Genomic DNA, 23,610 nt, shown 5'->3' with positions numbered 1-23,610 from the left:
AATTCATTAGCTGACTTCTGTGCTATAGCTGGGATTCCTTACACACACAGGGAGGTGTCTTCTGACTCTCCTCCTGTACCAGCTGGCAGCCTCCTTGGGGGAGGCTCTGGGAGCTGTGGGTCCTTGTGGTGGGCAACAGGCGACACAGAAACATCTGTTCCTGCTGACAGAATGGTTCCAGTGGCCCCTCGTTTCAGTGAAGGAAGTGAGATTGTGCAACTACAGCCATGTGTCCTGAGGTGGAAAGTCGCTCAGCACTCACAGCAGGAGAAATAGCGGAGGGCTTTTTCCCTCCTCATCAGGAGACACAGTTGGCAAAGACCAAGCTCATTACACTGGAGAAATAATCCTGGAGATCCTAACCCACACCTGAAGCCTTTATGGCCTCTGGTCTAAAATCCACTCAGTAATTGTAATGCTCAAACAAAAGAAATTTCTCATAGATTTGACTTCCTGGCCCTGGAAATTTCTCTGTGTGACTTCAGCCGAATCATTTAACTTGTGGTCTGTTTCTCATCTTTTCTTCTGTCGGACCCAGTGTGTCTATTATGGTCTGTATTATAGCACAGCACAGAATGCCTTGACCCTCTCTCCCTTTGTAAACAGTGTAGGACGGAATTTTCCTCATGTTGTTCGCAACAATTATGAATATACTACTTCTCCAGATGTCTTACTGTATTCTAACGTCCTTCTCTTTTTTAAAATGGGAGAGTTGCTTTGTGAACTGCCTAACACCAAATGTAGCAATACCTAATATTTTAATAGTTTGATGGCTTACAAAGCCTATTACATGACTTACTGAACGATATGTACGCCTACTCATCACATCCTCACTCTCTTTTACAACCCTTTACAGTGGATGCCAGGAACCTTCTCAAGTAACTTTTCCTCCCTGCAAATTTGGGGTTTTCCTATTCAACAGTAGTATGGTGGGGGCCCTCACATATTCTTTTGCGATTTCTTGGCCCAGTTTTAATAAAAATTCATTATCAAGTACTTTGAAAATCCAAGTGATCACTAAATTTTAATTCAGCCCACAGGAAAGTCTCATTAACTTGGTATCGGCTAATTCAATTTAATGTCTTCTTCAAAGAAATGTCTCTTCAACTAGATGATTAGATGGTTTGCATGTAAAATAAGCATAGCTAATGCACAATGTAAAATTACTATAAAATTTGAACTGAAAATTTGGTGAAAGACTTTAAGAATTGGTGTTTTTTGAAACAAATCTTAAAGATAATCTATCATATGGGAATTTCAGAAAGTATGGGGAAATGCTATTAAGGTTGTAAATATATATATTTAAAGCTCTTTGACTACCATCTATTAACAAATACATGGTAAAGCACTATTTTTTAAATTTAAGAAATAACATTTCCCTAAATTTCCGATTAATGAATGCTTATGGTAATTATCTTAAAATAATGTCACTAATAGCTATTTTAAATAAAAATCGATAACTAAATTAAATCTACTTTCAAACATATTATAGGTTTTTAGAGATTTTCAGTAACTTATTATTAGTGCCATTTAAAGAACAATGTCAATATATTATTGGTATAGGACAAATTATTTTATGATGAAGTATAATGAGTTGTCCTATAGGGATTTTAAAAATATAGAACATCACATTAAACAAGTACATGGGGCTTAGAAACTGGTTTGTAATAAAAGTTTTTTTGTTTTTGTTTTTAAATAATTTAGACATAAGCTGAGTATTTAAAATTAGCGCATAGCTTGGTCTTCAACCTAGGACAATCTATAATGACCACTTACCAAGTTTCCCATTCTGTCAACATTACTGAGTTTTCCAGATACTGCACAGTAAGTATTTCCAATAGGCTTTGCAGTGGGGAGAGGAGGTGGACTTTGTGGAGCCTCATGTAAACCTGGAAAAATAGCAGTGATTCATCAACGATTTTTGGTCTTTGGGGATTCCCAAGGATGAAATGACTGCAGCTTGTTTCCTTAGAGAAATGGCTATCACAAAGAATGGCTAGCTTAGCAAATGAGAAAGAACTCCCACCGAACTTCAGAAAAAGTGATAGGTTAGTAGACATCAGTTAATTTTACTTAATGCTTTATAGAGAGTAAAAGTAATAGTAAATAATTACAACAACAGCCAACATTTTTGAGACGCTTCTATTAATATGTGCCAGGCTATTAAGTTAAGGCACTTTATTCATATACATTTCTCCAACCAACATCTATCTATGTGCTAGATCTACGCAGTCCACTAGCTAGTAGCCACATGTGACCATTTAAACTTAAATCTTAATTATTTAGAATTAAAATTTCAGTTTCTCAGTTGCACTAACCCCATTCCAATAGCCACATGTTGCTAGCACCTACCATATTGTACAGTGCAAATATGGAATATTTCCATCTTCGAAGAAAGTCCTATTGGGCAGCACTACACTAGATAATATCCTACCCATTTTACAGATGAAGAAACTAAGAAGAAAATATACCAGGTATTCAAGGTCTTAATGCTAGTAATTTTCAGAACCAGGGTTTTGAACCCAAGAGCCTGTGCTTAGTGTAATAAGCGTGCTGTTTCTTAATAGGTGGTGTATCCAAGCCCATCCATACAATTAAATGTGTTTTCTGATTCATTAGCTCCAGATTAATGGGCATCATTGCCCCTCAATTTAACAAACAATATCTTTACATCCCAAGTACATCCTTAACTCATTGATAGTGTACCCTCAACTTAAAAAGAAGAAAACAAAGATGACCAGATTTAATTACTGACAGCTAATTAAAACTGGTGTGCAAAATCACTTGGAATGTACAACTGTAACATACAAAAGGAAGCTAAAACTATCTTTTACACAGTGACTCAGGCATTTAAAGGAGATGAGAATTTTTCTCATTCTTTCAAAAGAACACTCTCTGCCCATTTCACATGAAAAACCTGTAACAAGAGGATGATTTGTCAGGTTGTTGTTTTATCCACGGACAACAAACACTCTCAAAAGCAGGAAAACAATGATTTAGAGACAGGCAAGTGTTTTTAGTGACAGGCAGTAGTAGCACTGCGCTACTCTGGGACTTAAGACACACACTGGAACATTCTAACTCAGTCGCTGCCTGGAAGACTTTCTCTGTGCTGCAGCTTCCTTATTCTTAACAAGGAAATAATGAATCATTTAGGATATAATATTGTCATGACAAACAACTAAGGGTGTGAAGTAGTAACAATATGAAAGTAGAGAGGAGATAGCTGACTGGCAGGAAGGGACATAAGGATTATTCTGTGTGTGGGGAGAGGTAGAGATTTTCAACTTCAAGTAACATGGTCAGCAGAGGTCTCAATGAAAAAAGCGGCATTTGAGCAAAACCTCGAAGGAATGGTAAAAGAGGGAGCCATGCAGGTGTCTGGGAAAGGAACATTCTAGCCATAAGAAACAGGTCCCCAGGGGAAGGAGCTGACAGGTTCAAAGAAGAACAAGCAGTTTTGCACCACAAAGCTTTTTTTTTCTTCCCTTGTCCATTCCAAATTCTTCAGACGCCAAAGGTCTTACTCAAGTTTTCCTCTACAGCATATATGTATTGCTTTGTAACTATAATAATACAATTCTGGGGAACTGGTTTTTTGATATAAATAGAAGTAACTTTCTAGAAACTGTCACTTCAGTTCTCTCCCATATAGCAGTATAGAGTTCATCTTCCTAATAATAGTTGGAGCTTTGTCAGGATAATAAATAAATAAAGATGCTTCCTCAATATACACTTTTCAGGATTTCAGGACTATTGATCCAATTTGTAAGTGTGCAGAAAAGAGTAAACATAACATAGCTATGGTTAGGTCAGACTGATTGCAATAATATACTTCCTATATATATATTGGAATAATATACTCTATACGATAGACATATGCAACTTTGTTTGCTACCAGTTTCAATTACTTTCCTACCATATCTTTACCAGAAGTACTAAGAAAGGATATTACAATTACTCTGAGTTTCAGTCTCCCTCTATTCTCTCTACCTAAAGACAGTGTTAAAGAGAAATGAAATCTAAATTTACTGCACTAATTGTCTAAAGAATTGTTAAAAACAATTTGCTTTTAAATTTCCTTCACTATGAATAATAATAATAAATGGCCAGTTGCACATAACTTCAAAAGTGGACATTGATAAATTTGCATATATTTCTCCCAGACTCTTGGAGAAGCAAATAAAGGCAGAGAAGTGCTTACATTTTCCTGGTTTGGCTGGAATTCGAATCACAGTGGGCTTCCTGGTGAGTGCTGGTTGAACCGCTCCTTCTTTTGTTGGTTCTGTTTTTGTGGGGAGCTGAAAGGGATCTAATGAAAAACACAGTTTATTTTGCATGTTTTAGTTAACATGGTCTCAAACAAAAAACCTCATTCATAATTAAAAATTCATATTTTTCATGCCCCAGGGAAAACTAGTCACGGGTAAACAAAATCTCAGTTTGCAGAGACAAAAACAAAGTCTGAGCTCATGAAAGGAAATATCTTGGTGCTCTGTAAATAATTTATATGGCCTTTCTTCCTCTCTGATGAGAGAGATCCAGGACAATCTTGAATTATGTAGAAGCTATCTTTCATGGGAGAGCAATCATTTCATAAATGTCTGCCTGAAAATGAGGGGCCATGGAAATGAGGAGACACTTTTCCCCGTCCTCCGAAGGCTCCCAGATCCTCCATGAGGGAAGGCCTCTCCCACACCTCTGTGCCCAGTGGAAAACTTACCCATGGGGCTCACCAAGGGCCGCCATCCTACCCAGCACTGTGCCTGGCACAGGTGGGTGGCTCAGCAGTCTTGTATTGAGTACTTTAGTAAAACTACACTTCAGTAACATGAAAACGAAAAATGTTTTATCCTGCAAATAATATAAGACATCTCCCTTCAAATATTTAAACTTGGGGCAAGGATACATGAGTCGGCATTTCTCCATCTTAACTGATTCATTAAAAATGGGCAACATATGCTTAGAAAAAGTATTTTAAACAAAAGCATAACCATCAAATTATTTTTTCCTGAAAGAAATGGTCTTTTTTTTTTTCCTTTAATGTTAATATTCTTTTCAATAGTTTGGGAAAATGACCATAATTTTTTTTTTTTTAAAGATGAGAAATCTGAAAATAAAATAGATTAGCAAAAGTAATACAAAATGCTGTACAATGGATACTCCATAGAGCACACAGGGTCTCATGAGGCTGCCTTTGCCTTTATTCAACAAGAAGCAGAGTGAGTATAAGCTGTAATTCTGCACCTGTTCTGTGAAGCTTGCCTGAGGGAGACACTCCCTGTAAAACAATGCCCGTGATGAATACCATTCATGTTCTGCCTGTTATGAGCTGCAGTTCAATAAGCACCTTTTGCTGACCAGCTCTTTGTAGGAGACGTGAAGAGCTGAGCTAAGGACAGGAAGGCCTGTCGGCCCCCTGATACTTCCCCTTCCCTCCCACCCAGCTCTCAGGCAACCCCACTGTCATATATCTACGAAAGGCAATACTCACTCGCTGGCCACTTGCTCATATATGTACGTGTATCATGTGCCAGTAACAGTGCTGGGTGGGGAGATATGACTGTCAAGTACAGTCCTATTTGAAGTTCATTATCTGCCACCTAGGAAGGCACCCAGATGACATGCCAGGTAAAATAATTATTATTAGCCTACTGAGAAAAAAAATTAGATGACCCCTCTATGGAAACCAATCAGTTCACAAATGAGGCAAGTCTTGTCTAAGTTCAGAAAACCAACTCGAAGCTATCAAAACAATATCAAACTTTTAAAAAAGACACTTGTAATAATATAATTTTCTTTCACTGTAACTTAAGTCCCCCCAAACAAACAAAGTTCCTCCTTTTAGGTCTAACCAAATCCTTTAATTCCTTATTTTGTTATAACATTATTTTTTACTTCCAAGGTAATGTTTATTGTAAAAATGGGAAACATTAAGAACTATATGCTAGACAATCTCCTGTAATCTCATCCCTTCCAAAATAACAATTACCTAAAATGTGGCGTATCTATCGATATTTTTTTCTATATTGCATGTATTATTAAGCAGGTATTTTGCAAAACAAAAACAGGATCATTTTATATCCATTTCTTTGCTAATCTGCCTTTTCACTTTTGTTTATTCAGTATTGGTTGGGTTCCTGCTACACATCAAACACTATTCTAGATGCTGGGGATACTTCCCAGTAAAGGAGGCAAAGAACTCTGTCTGCATGGCACTTCCATTCCAGCAGGGGGACAATAAACAATAAATGTAACAGATAAGTAATTCATGTTGTACAGTAAAAGATGAGACGTACTACTGAAAAAGGGAAAAGTAGAGCAAGGTAAGGAACTTCGGGTATGAGCAGAAGGGCACAGGTTGCAGCATGAAACAGGAGTACAGGTGGCGAGGGGCGGGGGGAGCCATGACCATCTTTCCAACAACTGGATTTGACATATTGTAATAGTTCTTCCACCTTGAATAATACACATCTGATCTGCAGGAAACAGTGGTGCCAATGGATAAGAAGGGGTAGGTACACTTGTATTAAAGCCCATTTTGCAAATATTATCCAAATCTGAACTCCCAGAATGGTTCATCTATTCTGAGTAACTCTAGCTAAAATGAAAGACTTTGAAGACCCCATGTAATCTTGGCAGATGTTTTATTCAAACACAGAAGTGTATCTTTCCTCAGTATGTATCCTTCCTTTCTGTTCTTTCTCTTCCCTGCCATTGCCTCTGTTCTGCCCCCTTGGTCCTTGTAGGAACCCAGTGACCTCCAAGGAGCCACCTTCCTTTCCCAGCTGCTGCAAAGACTTGACTATTCAGGGACTTGTCTGTCCTCCCTCCCCTGAATCTTGGTTGTAATAGCCCATTCTCTCAGGGTTCTGTTATCTGCTGGGAAAAGGACCAAAAATTCAAGAAAAGGATTTAGGCTCGTCATTGTTCATTGTCTTCTACCTTTCAAGTGGCATTTTTACGTTAACGGCTGCTTTTGGTACCTATATTCTGTTGGTAGTCAGGATAGTTTTTAGTTGATGATGTTTTGTGGGGGTGGGCGTGGAGGCGGAAGAAAATCTTGAGCATGGAATGGCTTCAATTGCTTGCCAATTCATACCAAATTCTGGGCCAGTATACCACCTACAGTCTTTCCCTCACATTCCAGGAGTGAGGGCCCGAACAAGGAGGACAGGGAAAGGAGAAAAGAGGCCAGTGAGTGCCCTTGAGGGGTGAGGCCGAAGGGGCGTCCCTGTGCTTGCTGTTGGCGGACTGGCCGCAGGGAGCCCTGCCACAACCTGCAAACTGTGACTGCATGAAAGGGTCCAGTCATTTTCTTTTTTTTTAAACCTGAAGGATTTAAATAGAAGGAGCATAGATACAACTTAAATATAAAGCATTACAAGTGTTCTCGCTACCCATTTTTTTCTTTCTTTTCTTCTTTTGTTTTTATTTTTAATATCATTAGTTGCTCTTTAATACCTAGCACGCATATCATGTGTAATTATTCCACTATACATGGCTGGAAAACATTTCTTTCTCAATGCAGTGAAATAAGGAAGCCTTAGTGTTCCAGCACTGTGGGCTGTTTGGCAGGAGTGGTTCTGTTTAAATGTCCTACCCTAGCTGTGTTCACTGAGTCAGTGAGCTTGGCACCTGCCTCCCTGTCTGCATGCTATCCTGGGCTGTGATCCAGACGAGGCTGCAGACGAGTGGGGAGGACAAATGGCATCGCTTCGGTGAGAAGGTGGAGCCAGAGGCCAGTGTTTCATCTTGAGGATGGTGTGCAAGTTTCTCCCTCGCCGCACAATATGAACTTGACTTTTCACGTCTTTTCATGAGAGGGGTATTTTTTCCAATACAAATGTGGGTGGCCAACATAAAAAGCAAGGATGGCACTTCATGTTTGGGAATTCCAGGCACTGCCAGGTGGGAAACTGCATTACTGGTACTATTAGAATGTTTCAAGTTCATAACCTTTGCTCCAGTAGTCCCACTTTTGGAGATTTATTCTTCAGAAATAAAAGCACTAGTAGAACTGAAAATCTTTACAAGAGTGTTTACTGCAGCATTTTTCACAGTGGCAAAAAAAAAAATATCCAAAAAATTAAAAACAAACAAAACAACTCAAACGTCCATCAACGGGAAATGCTGAATCAACTACGATGCACTCAGGCAGGTGAAAGGAAACAAGGACTAGACTTAGAGCTGCTGGCCTGAAGAGAAGTCCATAAATCTCATTTTTAAATGAAAAAAGCATTGCTTCTCAGCCTTTTGGCTAAGATCAAGTATAAATGAAAAAAGCAAGCTGCTGTGTAATGGGTATAGTATGATAAAATGCTTGTAAAAAGCAGGAAAAAGTACAAGTATACGTATATGTTTGTAAGCTTTGGTTTGGAATGTCCAAAGGCACAGAAGCGTACATACAGCACTGCCCACACTGTTTACTCTAGGGATTGGGATGGACTGGAGGGAGATTATTATTATTTTTGTTTTACTAAACATTTATACCATTCGACTTGCTAGAGCAAATATATGTTATTTTGTAACTGAAAAAAATCTAATAAAATAAATTCAATGACAAGAATAAGTTATAAGATAAAGATGAACTAATTAACACCCCTGCCAAACAAACCAAAACAAAAACGACTTAAAAACGGGGAAAAAAGTGAAAAGTCTTCTCCCTTTTGTTGCTTTTTGAAGGCAAGGATGGCCATAAAATTTCCCATAAAGTAACTAGAAAAATAAAAACTCTCTTTTTGATACTATTTCAGTGATTCCATTTAATAGGAAATAATGCAGATATGTATTTTTGAATTTGTCCAGTTCAGACCTATCTAGTTCATAATAATTAGCTTTTATTTGTAACCTTGAATAATATAACTTTAGAAAAATCCTATTATTTTTTTAAAATTTCTACTCATCATAAGGCTGAAGATCAGGACAGGATGTGCTGAGACAGAACGGCGAGAGGTAAATCTCAGTTTCTTTCATCTTTATTCTGCTATGTTCAGCTATTTGAAAAAATAGGTTACCCATTCTCTCCTGCCTACCCAGTTCTGTCATAAAAGACAACCTCTGTTAACAACTCTTTCTACATCTTTCCAAAGACATTGCATGTTTGTGTGTATGTGTGTGTTCTAACACCAACAGTAGCTAAAATACCATGACTCCTCTCTGTGCCTCACATTTTTCACCTACTAATATCTTGGAGGCTGGTCCACAGCAGGAGATAATAGGTGGTCTATCTCCTTTTGATTTACTGCACAATACACCGTATCTATTTCAGCAGTCCACTGAATGTTATCGCCAACATTTTGTGGTAGAAGTCCTTAATCTGGGGTCCAGGAATAGGCTCTGGAAATCACCTCCAATTGTGCATTCACGAGCTCAAGGGCTCTTTTCAAGGGTGGGAAAAGATTCACAGGCTAATCAGATTCTCACAACTGCAGTGCCGTAAGTCTCTCTATCACAGACTGTTTGTTCTTGCTTCTATAGAAAAACACAAAGCACTTCCAAAAGAATCTCCTATCTAAATGTAAGGAAAGTCAGTGGCATTTTCTCTACTTTTATTTGCAGTGTTTATTCTGCCCGCCTTCTAGCCCCTCACAACCCCCGCCAATTATTCTCCACCTGCTGCCAAACAAGCAGGCCCCTTCACACCTATATCCACATGCTCTTCATTAGTGGGCTGAGAAAAACATTGATGATAATGTAGTTTTCTGCCCATTACCTGTCTCTAATAATATGCTTGTCATCATAATTAGTTTCACCATCCTTGGCTTGCCTTTCTGTCATTTCTTTCCCTTGAGTTCTGTTAATAGCAGGAATTGGCTGCTAGACTATGACTCTGGTCTGTGTAATGGGGCTGACAGCGGAAGCATTCTGCCTTTTTTTTGACAACTGGGTATGATTTGTAAAGGTGTGAAGAATTGCTAGTACCTCTCAGCTCCATTACATTAACCTGGACGGCATTCTACCCACAAAATGAATCCAATATTAAATTGCTGTTTTATGAGTTTTCCTTTAATAATTTTTCTAATCTCTACAATGTTTTCATAACTTCAGTATTTTCTGATCTCTATTTCCTGAGATTAATACAGCAACTTCATTTAATGAAAACTGTTTTATTAGATTTCCTTTATTTTTGAGGGAAGAGAAAGAGAAGGAGAAACATATTTGTGAGTTTCTCTCCTTTCTCCTATGCTCCTCTGCCAGTTTCTGGTTGATGCCAGGATGATTAAGCAAGGTTTCACAAAGAGACCATAATCCTTTATTTATAAAGACAGTAAATGATACTGATATCCCATCAAAAAGGCACAAAGCCCAAATCAATAAATAAACAAAAACCCCTCTGCATGTTGAGGAATTCAGAGGTGACCCTGGGGGTCTCTAGAGGACAATAGTCAGGGAAGCAACAAGGTCCAATGAACATGCCAGTAAAATCGCTTGGGTAGCCACAAGATGGGTTTGAGGAAGAAGCAGGGACTCCACTGCAATAACCTGGGCATAAAGGCCTAACGTGGGGCAGCAGCAGGAAGGATGGAACTGAGACGAAGACTCAGGAACTATTCAGAAGGTAAAACCAGCAGGAGTTGGTTAACTACCTGGATGTAAAACACAGGAAGCAACAATCAGCGCAACCTAATGAGCACGTACCATGTTTCAGACAACGTGATAGGGCTTTCCTGCAGAATCACATGCAATCCTTGCAGTTCCTCTACGAGGAGTATTATTATCGTGTTTTATAGATGAGGAAACCGAGGCACTCACAGAGTTAAGTAAATTACCCACGGTCACATACCAATTACGTGGGAGACCTCGACCAGTCTGACTCCAAGTCCAAACAACCAGCCACTGTGCTACAGGTGTGAAGACTCAAGGATGATCTCTAGGACTCTTCTCTAGGGAAGGCTGGATGTGTGATGGTGTCGCTAAGTGAGGTGCAGAATACAGGAAGAGGAGCAGGTTTAGAAAGAAGAGAAAGCGTTTAGTTCAGTATAACTCCACAGCCAAGAGCAATGGTTAAAGTCTGGTAGGGCAAGCAAACTACACATTTCGCTACAAGACTGCCTCGATAATTACATGTTGTACAATGAAGCGGTAGAAATCAAAAAACAGAAAAGGCTGAGGATGAAGCATGAGACTGTATTTATGTTGAATGCATACCGTTGACCTTCCTTTTTTGGAGATGACTGTAATTATCTGCTTAATGACACAGAATAAATTCTCAGTAGTTATTAACCAAGTTGCCATCCCCACAGAATCTACGAGGTTCTACAAAAAGGAGGTATTTCTTTGGCCTGTACTGCTTCTACCCCTGAACAGCTTCCGGCTGTTGGATTTACTCATCCCTGTGCTATCCTGAGCCTTGTAACATCAAAAAGGTTTAAATAAGAACATGATAGGACAAAGACTTGAAAAGTTTTTAACATGTCGTTGGGTTTAAGGATTCATGAAATGGAGCAACATGATATAGTGAAAAATAAACTAGACTTAGAATAAAATATTGAGGTTGAATCCTGCCTTGAAAAATTGTAGTTTTGTAATACTGGGCAAGTTACCCATTGATACCTCTCAGCCTCATTTTCGTCATCTGCAAATTGAGGCTAACGATACCTTGCAGAGGGTTACTGTAAGTATTAGATGAAATAATGTGTGTCAGGTATCTAGCAGAGGGCTTGGAACCCTGCAGAAACTCAATATATTCTAACATTTTTCCTTCCACTCCTTATGGACAAGAGGCATGCTACAGCCAGTTACCATGTTGTATGCATGATAAATATTTAATAAATATGTTTGTTATCATTTAAAATACAACTGTGCTGTGCAGAATCTGGGTTTGAATCACAGAGCTTATACCATTTTGATACATGTTAACCATTCATAAGGTGACAACTAACCTTTTGAAAATATTATCAAGATTTTCTGTTCACCAACTCTACCCAAATAAGTAAACAGCAGTAAAAGGAATCTTATTAACGACAAGCAGAGCAGCTTAGTTTGACAAAGCAAAGATAAGCTTTACCGTCACACCCTCCATCTGAATGTTGTGAGGAAAAAAAAAATATTCCCTGCCTCTTGGGAAATTTAATTGTCCCGATGTTGGCAGGAAGCTTACATCTGTTATATTTTATTTACAAAACTTTGCATTCCCAAGGGAAGAGGTTCTGTGAAGATTTGGGGAAAAAAAATTTACAACATATGGCTGGGTCCTCATTCCTCGCACTGCTCTTGCCAGAGGCCTCCCCAGGCTGGTCCCTCTCCTGGCACTGCCAGCGGGCTGCTGCCATCCAAGGAGCCCCTCTGGGGTCCCTGCATGCCTTCCCATCTGTAAGAAGCTCCCCCGCACCTTTCTAAAGCCTGAATCTCCACCTGCTAGAGGAAGGGAGCCAGCCTCACGTCTCGTTTATTCCCTAGTCCCAATCCGCTCATTCCTGGCTCATATAGTAGTAATCAATGTGTGTGTCCCCCCTTTCTCTGTCTCCATCTCCCCATCCCATATCTTCCCTCCCCTTTGTTTCCATCTCCTGTCCAGCTCCGTGTTTCTTAATCTGTTTCTCTCTGCCTGTATGCACACATGTGCACACACATGCACATATATACCTCAATAATTTACCTACTAGAAACAAAAACAAGTGCCATTGAAGATATGCTATCATGAGTTTAGATTCCCCTCCACTTCTGATTTTTACTCACCCAGAACCATCTCTGGACCAACAGAGTCTTCACCCAGGTTCCCGGATGGGATGGGTAACACATCGTCACCGAAGCTGATGAGGTCCACGTCCTCCGGCGGCTTGCTTTGCACACCTGGAACTGGCGGGTTGGCTGAGGGTCCTTCGCTCAGTGACCTGAACGCTTTGGCGTGGGACACCACGGGGAGTCGGGGAGGAACAGTGACTGGTTTCAGCAAAGCTGCCCCACAGGTGGGGTTTTCTGAGGAAACTGATTTCTTGGGCAGCGGTGGCCGAGGAGCAGGAATTGGGACTATCTTCCCGCTGGCAGGGCTCTCAGCCACGGGCCCTCCTCCCAGAATCTCAGGATTAACATTTCGTATAAGGCCAGGATTTGGTTTCTTTGGCAATTCAGGTTTGGTTACTGGGATGCTCCCGGCTTCTCTCCGTGGAAAGTGTGGGGTGAGCCCTTCCCTGGAGGCCACCTTGAGTCTGTTTTCATTCCAGGAGTCCAATTCTCCGGAAGCTCTACTGGCAGCGGGTTTGGGAGCCACCGAGTGTTTCCCTGAGGAAACAGTAGACCGTGGGCGGAGTGCGCGGGGCGCAATCTCTGGTTTCTTGGGCAGCCCTGAGGTTTCTGTACTTGTGTGACTGTCAAAGGCTTTGACTCTGGAAACACTATTTTGGCTTTGTTCTGTGTTCATAGTGTCCATCCCTGCCTGACTCTGCAAGGTGCTGGTGCTGTCCAACAGGGACTGGGGCCGGCCCGGGGAGGGCGCCTCTTCTGGGGCCGCCGGGCTGGTTTTCTGGTGATTCTGCTCTTTAATGGGGGTGTCTCTGGCTATTGGTCTGAGGTTGCTTTTTGTTCTTGGTTTTGGCACCGGACATCTTGTAGCACCGGGGTTTTCTGGACAATTCCGCTTTTCAGAAATGTCACAGACTATGAAAGGCGCCACATTGGTTGGCGGATCGCTGGCTGAGACCGCTGGGGGGAGCTGAAGAGGTTTGAGAGGTGCCTGTAATGCTACCAGATCAAAACAAAAAGAAGTTGTAACGTTCTAGTTTAAAAGGGAAAATAAGAGAAGGCGCACAGATTTTTAAAAATATCCATGTAGAATAGCAAGAGATTTTGGTTTCCTTAATTAGTGAAAAAAGGTAATTCCAAAATCAGCGGGGAAATGTTTATACTCAATTTCCTACAGGAGGGTTCTTCAAGTTATACCTGTTCATATAGGAAATAGTCACTACACAACATTTCAAAACACCATTAAATTTCTCATTCTCAGGATACTTACCACGTGAACCACTTCTCTCATTGTCAAAAGTCTGACAATTCTTGCTTTACTCATCTGTCATCCTAATACAATACTTTTTAAGAGCCTAATAGGACCATCACCTTCAGCATCCTATCAAGTTGCAGTTGCTAAATATAACATCTTTCTCAATGGGAATAAAGGCCATCAATAGAAATACCAACCACGAGTTAAAAGGATGATATTTTTGTGATGTGAACTAGGGTGAACCCAAGAGACTCGGGCTGTGGCTTGTGAGAACGAGCTCTTATAATAATCACAGCAAACACAAATAAAGCAAGCGTACACGATCATACTGAGTGGGAAGCAGAGCTCAATGAATTACGTACAAATTGCAAATTATTGTAAAGGCTGGAGCCTACTGATTACTTCCCTAGAACTAGGTCAGAATTAGGGGAGACAAATTACTTGCATTACTTTGAGGCAGATGGTTGTCTATTTCTTCTGAAAAGTCAGTCTGAGTTGCAGAAGTACTAGTGTGCCTTGGACTGGCAGCAGCATTATTATTATTTGTGGTATTAACTTGAACTTGGTTGATTTCTCTTATGACTTGCTCATAAGATGGTGGGAGCTGCAAAATAGAGAATGATTTTAAACATCTATGGGCAATAGCCAACATGTTAATAGTCTCACTTTATCTGTTCTTATCTTTGAACTTCATTTTAAAAGTGAAATGCAAAGAGATAACATGGTACTTATTCACCTCAGCAGGAACCAGCTCACTGGGCCTCCAAGGACCTGCTGCAGAGGATGGGGGGAATCCCAGTCCTGGGGGTGGGGCTCCTGCAAACCACGAGGCCCGCCTCAGTGGCTCAGCTGCCACAATGGTGATCTCTGGGCGCCTAGCAGACAGAAGCCTCAGTGAGAATTTGCAGGTTGGTAACAAGCTATTGTCTATTTGCAAATGTTTACAGATTCATGAAAACAACTACCACCCAAAAAAAGTTACATAAGAACGACCATAGTCACAGAAATGACCTGTCTGGCGTGGCTGTCTCTAATAGTACAGCCAGGCCAGCTTCAAGGGATCAAGTGAGAGTGATCCTCTATGATTTTGGCCTCAAAAAGTTAGAGATGTACCCTAAGCACTCTTGGCTCTGCCTTGGTTGATAAGAATAAGGACTAAGTAAGGCCCATACAATCTCTTCATGCTAGGGCTCTGCTATCTAGTCTATAGCACAAACATAAATACCGAGGGTGCCAAAAAAACAAATGTATACACATTTTAAGAAAGGGGGAAAAAAAACGGTATTAAAATTGTAATACTCAATATATACCCATAATAAAAGATAAATACAAGTCATGTGTACACATTGTTTTGGCACCCCCATAAGGTAGAAAAGTGCACTGGTCAATTAGAATTGTTTATCTTTCTGTTATTATAAAGTATATACTCTGAAATGATACCATATAATTAGAATATCCTCTTTCTCCTCACTCTATCTCTGTCCCAATTCAAAGTGATTTTTAAGTGTTTAGTGTTAACACGTTGCGTACGGCGGGGTTTAAATCCCTCGTGAAGATTCTCGTGATCCGTACACAACGTGTTAATATTTTCACTTCTAGACTCTGATGTGTGTGTCTGTGTTCCTTGTCAGTTCTGTATACAAATGTGATGATTAATCTTGAATACTGAGGAGTCACAGTGATTTAGGCATGGCTTCTTTCATCATTTTCTGAACTTCATTCTATAGTTCAATGTACAAATCCTACCTTCAACCTGATTTCCTAACAAACACCAACTGTGTGACTCAGCAAATCAATCAACCTCTCTGAGCCTCAATTTTCTCATCTAACAAATAGGGATGACGATACCCTCTTCCTTTCTCTAGCACTCGATGGAAAATAAAAACAAAAAGCACTGCCATTTTCAAAATTGTGCATAAATACACACTCTCATGCTAACCTGTGAAACAGTAAAACCTGCTCACTGATTAAATGTGAATGGCATTACCTAAGAACCTCTGATTATTGCTTTTGTCTAACTAAATAATAAGAGTTACTAGTTAATAAATGTTAACCACTCTACATGCACCCATCCTTATGACAACCTTATGAGATAGGTACGGTTAGCGCCATTTTAAAGATGGGGATATTGAAGCTAAGAAAGGTTAAGTAGCTTGCCCAAGGTCACATGGTAAGACAGTCAAGTCAGGATTTGAACTTGGTAATGTCAAACTTCAAAGTCCTTGTTCTTCAGTCCCCTATATTATAGTGCAAGAAATTTGAAAGCAGGGACCATGTCTTATAAAACCCATCCATCTATTTATCTACCTGTCTACCTTTCTATCCATTCAACTTTCTATCTGCCTGTCTATTGGTCCTTTCTTCTACCTATCCGGTGACTCATTCCTCCCTCCTTCCCTCTTCTCTTTCTCCACCCACCCATCTAGCCATTTATTCATTTAGCTATCTATCCAGCCTGCCTGCATCGTTTCTTTTATCCTTTGATTCAATTTTCTATCCTGTCATCCATCCGTTTATCTACGCATATGTGACATTTACTAAGTAGCTATGAGACACAAAGCATTTCTTTGAAGCCGTTCCGACAATGCTTTACACATAGCAGTTGCTTAATAAACATTTTAAAATTGCTGTCAGTAAATAATTACTGTCAAAAGAACATTTTCAGGTTTGTATTGCTTCCTCTCTCAAGAAAAGTCTTCATCATTCAAACTTACAGATTAATTCAGGAAATGTACTGATGAAGCAGAATGCTATACTATACTGTTTATGAAAGAGAAAGATTTAATTTGCTAACTGATAACACACTTTTATTTCATTATTAACAGAACATATGCCCCTATTATAAATATAACCATACCTCCTATCTCGATGAAGCTCACTCTGAATAGAAGTCCGAGAAGCTATAAAAGAAAGAATAAACTGATATAGTATAAAATTAGCACATAAATAAAGGTTTAAATTTTATAGGGTATATTATTGGAAAAAATTAACTTGTACTTGACATCATATAGAATGTATGGATTTTAACATTCATAGTAGAAAAGCAAATCAAAATGATTTTTTCATATGGGGTAAAGTTAATTATAGTTATATATTTGAATTTCATAAGAAAACATAGATTTCAAAAACTCCCCAAAGCATATTCTGCAGTTCTGAAAATAATTTAAAGAATGAACAGAGAAAAGAAGACAGCTTTAAGTTGAAATTGCATGATAAAAGCATTACAACGACATGAAATATAACAATGGGCAGAAAAATGTTTTTAATACCTATTCTGATCCATGACTATACTTCTGTAATGTATGTTTATAACTCTATTGTAGAGGGAGTGAAGGTGGTCAAATTTTCATCTATTTTCTAACTTTTCTGGAATTTTAAAACCTTGTAAATTAAGAGATAATAAATGCAAAGAATGTTCAAATCATTTTTATAAACATGTTTGTAGCATATATTACTATGCATGCAGCACTGACTTTCCCTTCAAACCTCAAACTCAAAAATTAAATCATTTAATTTTTTTTTCAAAATTGATTTTAAAATTAAATTACATCTTAATTAGATGACCTGCAAAATATGTCACATATAGGGTCACATATTACACATATGTTCAATACAGAATATTATCCCTAGTTTCAAGGAACACATTCCAAAGATATCTTTTTAAAATTTTTTCAAATACTATAGTGTAATGAGTTATGCACAAAGGGAACTTGTTTCAGATATACACTATTTCTACCAGTTGCCTTCATATCTCTCCAATTCTCTATTTTCTCAATTCTTCTGATTTGAAAACGTTGCAGGTATGAATCTTTACTTTTCCCCTCCTATTAACTTCTTATTCTCTCTGAACAAGGAGACTAACAAAGCGAGGGAGGCGGGGATGGAGGTGGAAGGTGGGAATAGAATTTAGGTTGGCGTTGGAGCTGTGACGGCTGAATCTACTCTGGGTTGGCAAACTCAACCTTTGAAATCAAAAACCTTGGATCTCGATTTAGAGGATGTCCTGTATTCATATCACCAACTGGTTTGACTGTTAACATTTTTATCAAGAGTTACCCCAAGCTGAGGTGCATTTGGGCTACTGGAATAGGAGGACAGAGAGGGTAAAGTGGTACGTCTGATTTGTAAGAACAGTTTCATTAAGTCAGAGGCTCACTGAGTGTGCTGCCATCACATCAGCACCACCTCTACAGCCAGAATCAGCAGGCACAGCGCTTGCAAAAGACAGCATGTTATTTATTGTCACAAACGTACCTCTTCCACGGGGCATTTTTGCTGTGCACTATTCATGAGTGCTAAGGGAAAAAAAGAAGGGGTTACAGAAGAGGAAAGGGAGAAAAAAAAGAGTTGCCTATGCTCTAACAGGAATTCACGAGCAAGACTACGGGTATCTTGCCATGCCACTGTTTTTCTCCACTCCGCACACTTCAACAGAAAGGAAAAGTTGACGAATCATAGTTTCAGGGAGTAAAGAAGTACCTTGAGGCAAAGACATGTCTTGTTTGTACAGACCAGGATATCCACACACATAACCACAATAAAAAAAAAAAAAAATCTACCTATAGATCTTAACGACAGTGCAAAAAAGATCTAAAAACCATTTTGCAAAATCAATTTGCTACTTCAATAGGAATCAGTTTTAAGATAAGACTAACACTTAAAAGGCAATTCAGTAGTCCATTTTCTTTTAAATCAGGGGCTTTTCACTTGCTTCTGCCCCTTCACAAGGTCATTAGTAACAACCCCCACCTCACCGCCTCATTAGCAGAGTGGCCTTCCTGCTCTGAATGGAGCAGATGAGGGGTGAGCAGGTCTTCCGATCATACTTCCAGATCTCCACATCCTTGGAGAAGCACGGCTTTCCCCTCTCCTACTCTGATCCACCCCCCACACACACACACACATTCATTCATCTATGAAATCTCTTTTCTCTCTTGATCCTTTCAGAATGGCTGGCACTTTTTGTCAGTGGTGAGCAAGTTTAGCAGCTAGAAACACTTTAGCTTTTCATGGCAGATTTTCATGTAGTGAGTATGTCACACTCTTCCTGCTAATTTCTTAACTGCCCGCTCAATCTCATTCTCGCTTTCCCCGACTAAACAGATTTCATGTAGCTGCTGCCAGGAAATTGGAATGTGCTACCAATGCCCATACAGAGCAACATGCTCTTTGCAATCCCTACCGCAGCTGCTCATCTCGCATGCATCCTGGAGTCAGGCCACGGAACAAAGGCAGTATTTCCAGCTAAAGCTATATCGTTTCAAAGAATGATTTTCAAACTTTCCTAGTTCGTATGGTTAAATGCTAAGCACAAAACCAGTTCATACTCAGGTGTTTATAAAAGATTGAGATCTGGGTTTGCAGCATTAGCACAAATAAAGAATCCATGTAAGTGCTGACAGGATGACATGCATGAAAGGATCCTCCATGATCGTCCTCCCCCACCTTACAGACCAGGAGGCTGAGACACAGAGAGGTTAAATGAACTATCCCAGAGCACGCAGCCCAATACAGGAAGGGCTGGGAGCAGTTTGTTCCTGGAAGCGGTTTAACTCCTTGTGGGTCCAGGAGAGCTGGATGCTGGTCCTGATTCTAAATCATTCAAAAACATCCATTAAATGATGATCAGAAGAAATAAACAGGTAGAAAAGTTACATTATAAGCATTCTTGCTGTAACACTCACTACCTTACCAATGAAAATCACAAAAATAAAAAGATAACTCACTAACTACATTTGCTTGAGGTTGGGTATGAGCTACATCCATCTGACATGATACTAAGAACATCCATGGCCTTGGAGGCAGGAAGTGTAAGTTCACATCTCGGCTCCACCTTGTGAAGCCATTTAACCTCTCGGGACTCAGTGTCCCTACGCTCTGTAAAATGAGGTCAACACCTACCATGCAGGGCATTATTTTATAATATAGGTGAACAGCTCATGACTTACAGTAGGCAATGACTATGAGCTAAATCTGAATCTCAAAGAATAATTCTCTTTTAAAAGGTTAATGAAAGGAAAAGCATGAAATTCTAGACATATCCAGTTAGAACACTGTTAAGATCTTTATCCCAAGTAGCCTATGGCTCGTTAAGAATAAATGCAAAAAGAAAGACCTCAAGGCTTGACGGGAACCAGACTCATTATGAAAGAATTTAAAATACAACTATTTAAGGAATATCGCCTTAAAAAGGTAAAGTCTTTCTCCTTGCTAGTGTTAGATGACTTGAGTCTGGGATGGTAAAGCAAACATTTCAATGGGTTGGGTAAGAAAAATTGCTTACAACTTTTTCTTATAGAATGGGCAAAACGGAAAAAGATAAGGGACAACACAATTCTTCTTCATTCTGCACGTACATGGTATCACGTGAGGATCTGTTTGGCCTTCCTGTGTAAACATCAGCAGTAACTACAATCAACAAATAGTTCCTTAGTGTATACGAATCATACATATAAGAATTAAAAGACAACTTGGTTAGCGTTTTAAAGACAAGATTCCTCAGAGCCAGTTTTCTTTGTTTCGCCTCCTCCGTCCTCTCTGCTAGTGCTTCTTCACCCATTTCCTCTTCTCTCTGGCTCAGTCTGATCTCTCCACGGATTCCTTCCCTGCTGCCCACCAAGGCCTCCAAGCTTCCTCTTCCTAAACAGTCTGTGAACACGTTCAGATCTCTTCTCTGCCTGACCCTGGTTCCTTCGCAAGCTACAGCCCTTCCTTTTCCTGTTTACCACCCAAGGTCATAAAAGAGTAGCCTACCTCAGCTGTCCCAACGGCCACATATTCCTTTCATTGTTCACACTGAAGTGAGGCTTCCAAACATCAGTGTTCTGCTGAAACTGCTCTCTCAAAGGTCACCGCTGACCTCCTCAGAGCCACACACAGTGACCTATTCTCTGCCGCCTTTGCCTGACCTTGCTGAGGCAGCAAGAGCTATTTGTGGTTCACTCATTCTTTTCAAAAACCTTCTTTCCCTTGACCTCTAACACGCAGCAGTCGCCTAGTTTTTCTATTATACTGATCATGCTTTTTCAGCCGTTTTTGCCCACTCCTCCATAGCTGCCTTCTCCTTTAGCCTTGCAAGACACAGGGCCTCAGGGTAAAGGAGATCCATCCCGAAGGATCTGTGGGAAGTCGGGTACAGATTACAATCCCCAACAAAGAAGTCCTGAAACCAGAGAGGAAAGATGAGAAGCCAGAGAACAAAGACCGGGGCCAGCAGACAGGACTCAGTGAGAGGAGGCGCTCCTCGGCAGGGTTGCGTTTTTTGGGTCATGCCATCTTTTGCCCCGTGACACTTTAAAGGCACAGCCTGGCCCCAGACATCACTATTTCCCAAGATGCTGTCCTTTATTATCTTCTTTATTCTCTACACTTTCTCCCTAAATGTTTGACTACTCCCAAGATTTTGCCTATAATCTCAATTACCTCCAAACTATATCTCCAGGAATAAATTCTTGCCTAACTTCCAGACCCTAATTTCCTACTTAAATTCTCTCCCTACCCTTTCTCTCGCTCCACCCCAAGGACTCTAAGGCATGTAAAGCTATCATGAAATTTTCATTTTCATATCTGAATTCCCTTCAACATACACTGTGGCATTCCCACATTTTTATAATTTACCAACGACAACAACAAAAATGAAACACGGAGAAACGTGAAATATCTTTCTGTATCGCCAACTTACAAATTGTTCACTGAAATGAATTCAAATGCATGCTCTTCACAATCAGTGGATATCCTAAATTCATACTAAATAGTATAAATTATGTGTCTGAAAATAATATACATTCTTTTTTGGGTGGTGATCTCAGCTCAAATAATGTGAAACCCCTTCCTTATCTTTTTTTTTAAATAGGTAATCCATGTTCTATTTGGAAAGGGGATCTTTGCCGAACCTTTTATTAAAAAGGATGTTAAAACCCAAAAGTAAGTTTTATAACTTTAACCAAGAGGCAAAGTTAGTAAGTATGAATCTGCCATTCTGGAGAGAACTCTATTTCAGCACTTCTATTAATACGTGCAAGTGTGAGCTGAACTCCATAGGCATTTATACAATTAAATAAAAATACTGTGGAAGTAAATGAATAAAAAAGGACAGGGTTTGATAATTTTTTCAACCCATCAGATGTTTCTACCTATAGAAAATGGTTACATAAAATTTATATTAGATCACAGAAATTGACTAGATAACCCAAAAAAAATGTTTGACAGTTTAGTTCTATAAGAGAAAAATATCGTTCTGAACTGGCTTATCAATAAATGAAAGTTGAAAAGACGGTTGAAAAACTAGCTGCATGTCTGAAATGGTTTATTATTCCTTAGGAGAAGCTGCTCTTACTGGTTTCTTTGTAAGATTCATCAAGTACAATCACTTGCTAGAAATCTAAACCATCATTTAAAATTATTACAGAGGAAAACACAGAGCAGGAAGAAACAAACTTACATCTCTTGATTACCGCTCTAATGGATGACAAGGGTCCTTGGCTAGAAAAAGAAAGAAAGAAAACATATTAAACATTCATTAATCCTTTTGAAGAAGAATAATTTGTCATGCCAGGTCATTTCTGAGACTCAATATGGCATCAAGCAGCAAGTTTGATACATTAATTACTTGTCTATCCTCTTTACAAAACACAAATTAAAAATCTTTTCAAAATTGCCTTTGATATTTAAGACGTTCTATGGGAGGTTAGGAGGCTGGTGAAGTTTATCTGTAGCATAAATAAAATTTTGCCTTAACATCGCTTTTACAGCCACCTACACACTGCATCTTCCAGTGACGTCTGGACAATGCTTGAAGTCTGGTAGCAATTACAAGGTGCTCAGAACATTGGGCTCTCCCCTCACCCCATCTCTTTTGTGTTTGGCATTGGAATTCCTGTCTTCTGAGATCAAAATAGATCATTTTTTATAGTCAATTTGACTTAAGGACCAACAGCATTTTCTCTTAAGATTAGAATTGAAAACATCAGCATTTAGAAGTCTTCTGCTTACTTTGGTTTCTGTTCAATAGGTGGTCAGTCCTGGCTGCCTCTGACTGTGTGATCTTGGGCAAGTCACAGCCCTTTCCCAGCCTCTGTTCACTCATTGTACAGAACCCTCTAGGCTATAAAGGTTTATGTTACTAGTTTGTGGGGTTGTTTGTTTTTTTCTTTTATCCATACCAGCCGGACTAATTGTTTTTGGAATAATTTAGAAAAAATGTATAACCATTAAAGTTTAATGATATGATTTAGGGGGGGAAAAAAAGCTTCTTGCTTATTAAAATTCTTCACTTTTTCTATGAATTTTTAAATTTGTATTTATTTTCAATTTACACTCTTTTAAAATTTGTTTTTGAGATAATCTATAACTCCTCTTGGTGTTTCTTAGCTAGATACAACAGGAAGATACAATAGAATACCAGTGTATTTTATGGGAGGGACACTTTAAGAATACACTATTCTGCCAGACATGAAAAAAAAATTAAGCTCTAGGAGGTCTCCAATACCATGAAGCTAGAACCATAATTTAAAAATGTAAGCAATACTGATTTTTAAAAAATGCTCTTGATGGTTTTCTGTAAATGACTACTTGAAAAAAACAGTATAAGGTAATATATTAGAGGTAGCAGCGCTGAAACACAAATAGGTTGACTAAAGGTTTTAGGAGAAACTTCTTGGAGCAAATCTGGA

At 39.3% G+C, this 23,610-nt stretch overlaps 1 protein-coding gene across 7 annotated transcripts in view; it reads right to left on the bottom strand.

Moving 5' to 3' along the window:
* Nucleotides 1–23,610, bottom strand: part of SH3D19 (SH3 domain containing 19) — a 141,910-nt gene that overhangs the window by 25,514 nt on the left and 92,786 nt on the right. For 4 of the 7 annotated variants that reach the window (XM_019722829.3, XM_019722822.3, XM_088792577.1 and 1 more), the window contains 7 exons: nt 22,380–22,420; nt 16,797–16,839; nt 14,676–14,814; nt 14,390–14,543; nt 12,682–13,683; nt 4,205–4,312; nt 1,777–1,889 (listed from right to left, as the gene is read on the bottom strand). In XM_019722829.3, coding sequence (XP_019578388.3) covers nt 1,777–1,889; nt 4,205–4,312; nt 12,682–13,683; nt 14,390–14,543; nt 14,676–14,814; nt 16,797–16,839; nt 22,380–22,420 — 1,600 coding nt within the window. Of the gene's footprint in view, nt 1–1,776; nt 1,890–4,204; nt 4,313–12,681; nt 13,684–14,389; nt 14,544–14,675; nt 14,815–16,796; nt 16,840–18,193; nt 18,235–22,379; nt 22,421–23,610 lie in introns of all 7 variants that reach the window. The other 3 variants (XM_074338447.2, XM_088792576.1, XM_019722844.3) reach the window with 1 other exon arrangement.

Source organism: Rhinolophus sinicus, chromosome 15 (assembly GCF_057876585.1).
Source record: "Rhinolophus sinicus isolate RSI-liver-muscle chromosome 15, RSI-T2T, whole genome shotgun sequence".
NCBI lineage: Eukaryota > Metazoa > Chordata > Mammalia > Chiroptera > Rhinolophidae > Rhinolophus > Rhinolophus sinicus.
The sequence above is the reverse complement of the archived record's forward strand: the minus strand, read 5'-3'. Positions and strand labels throughout refer to the sequence as shown.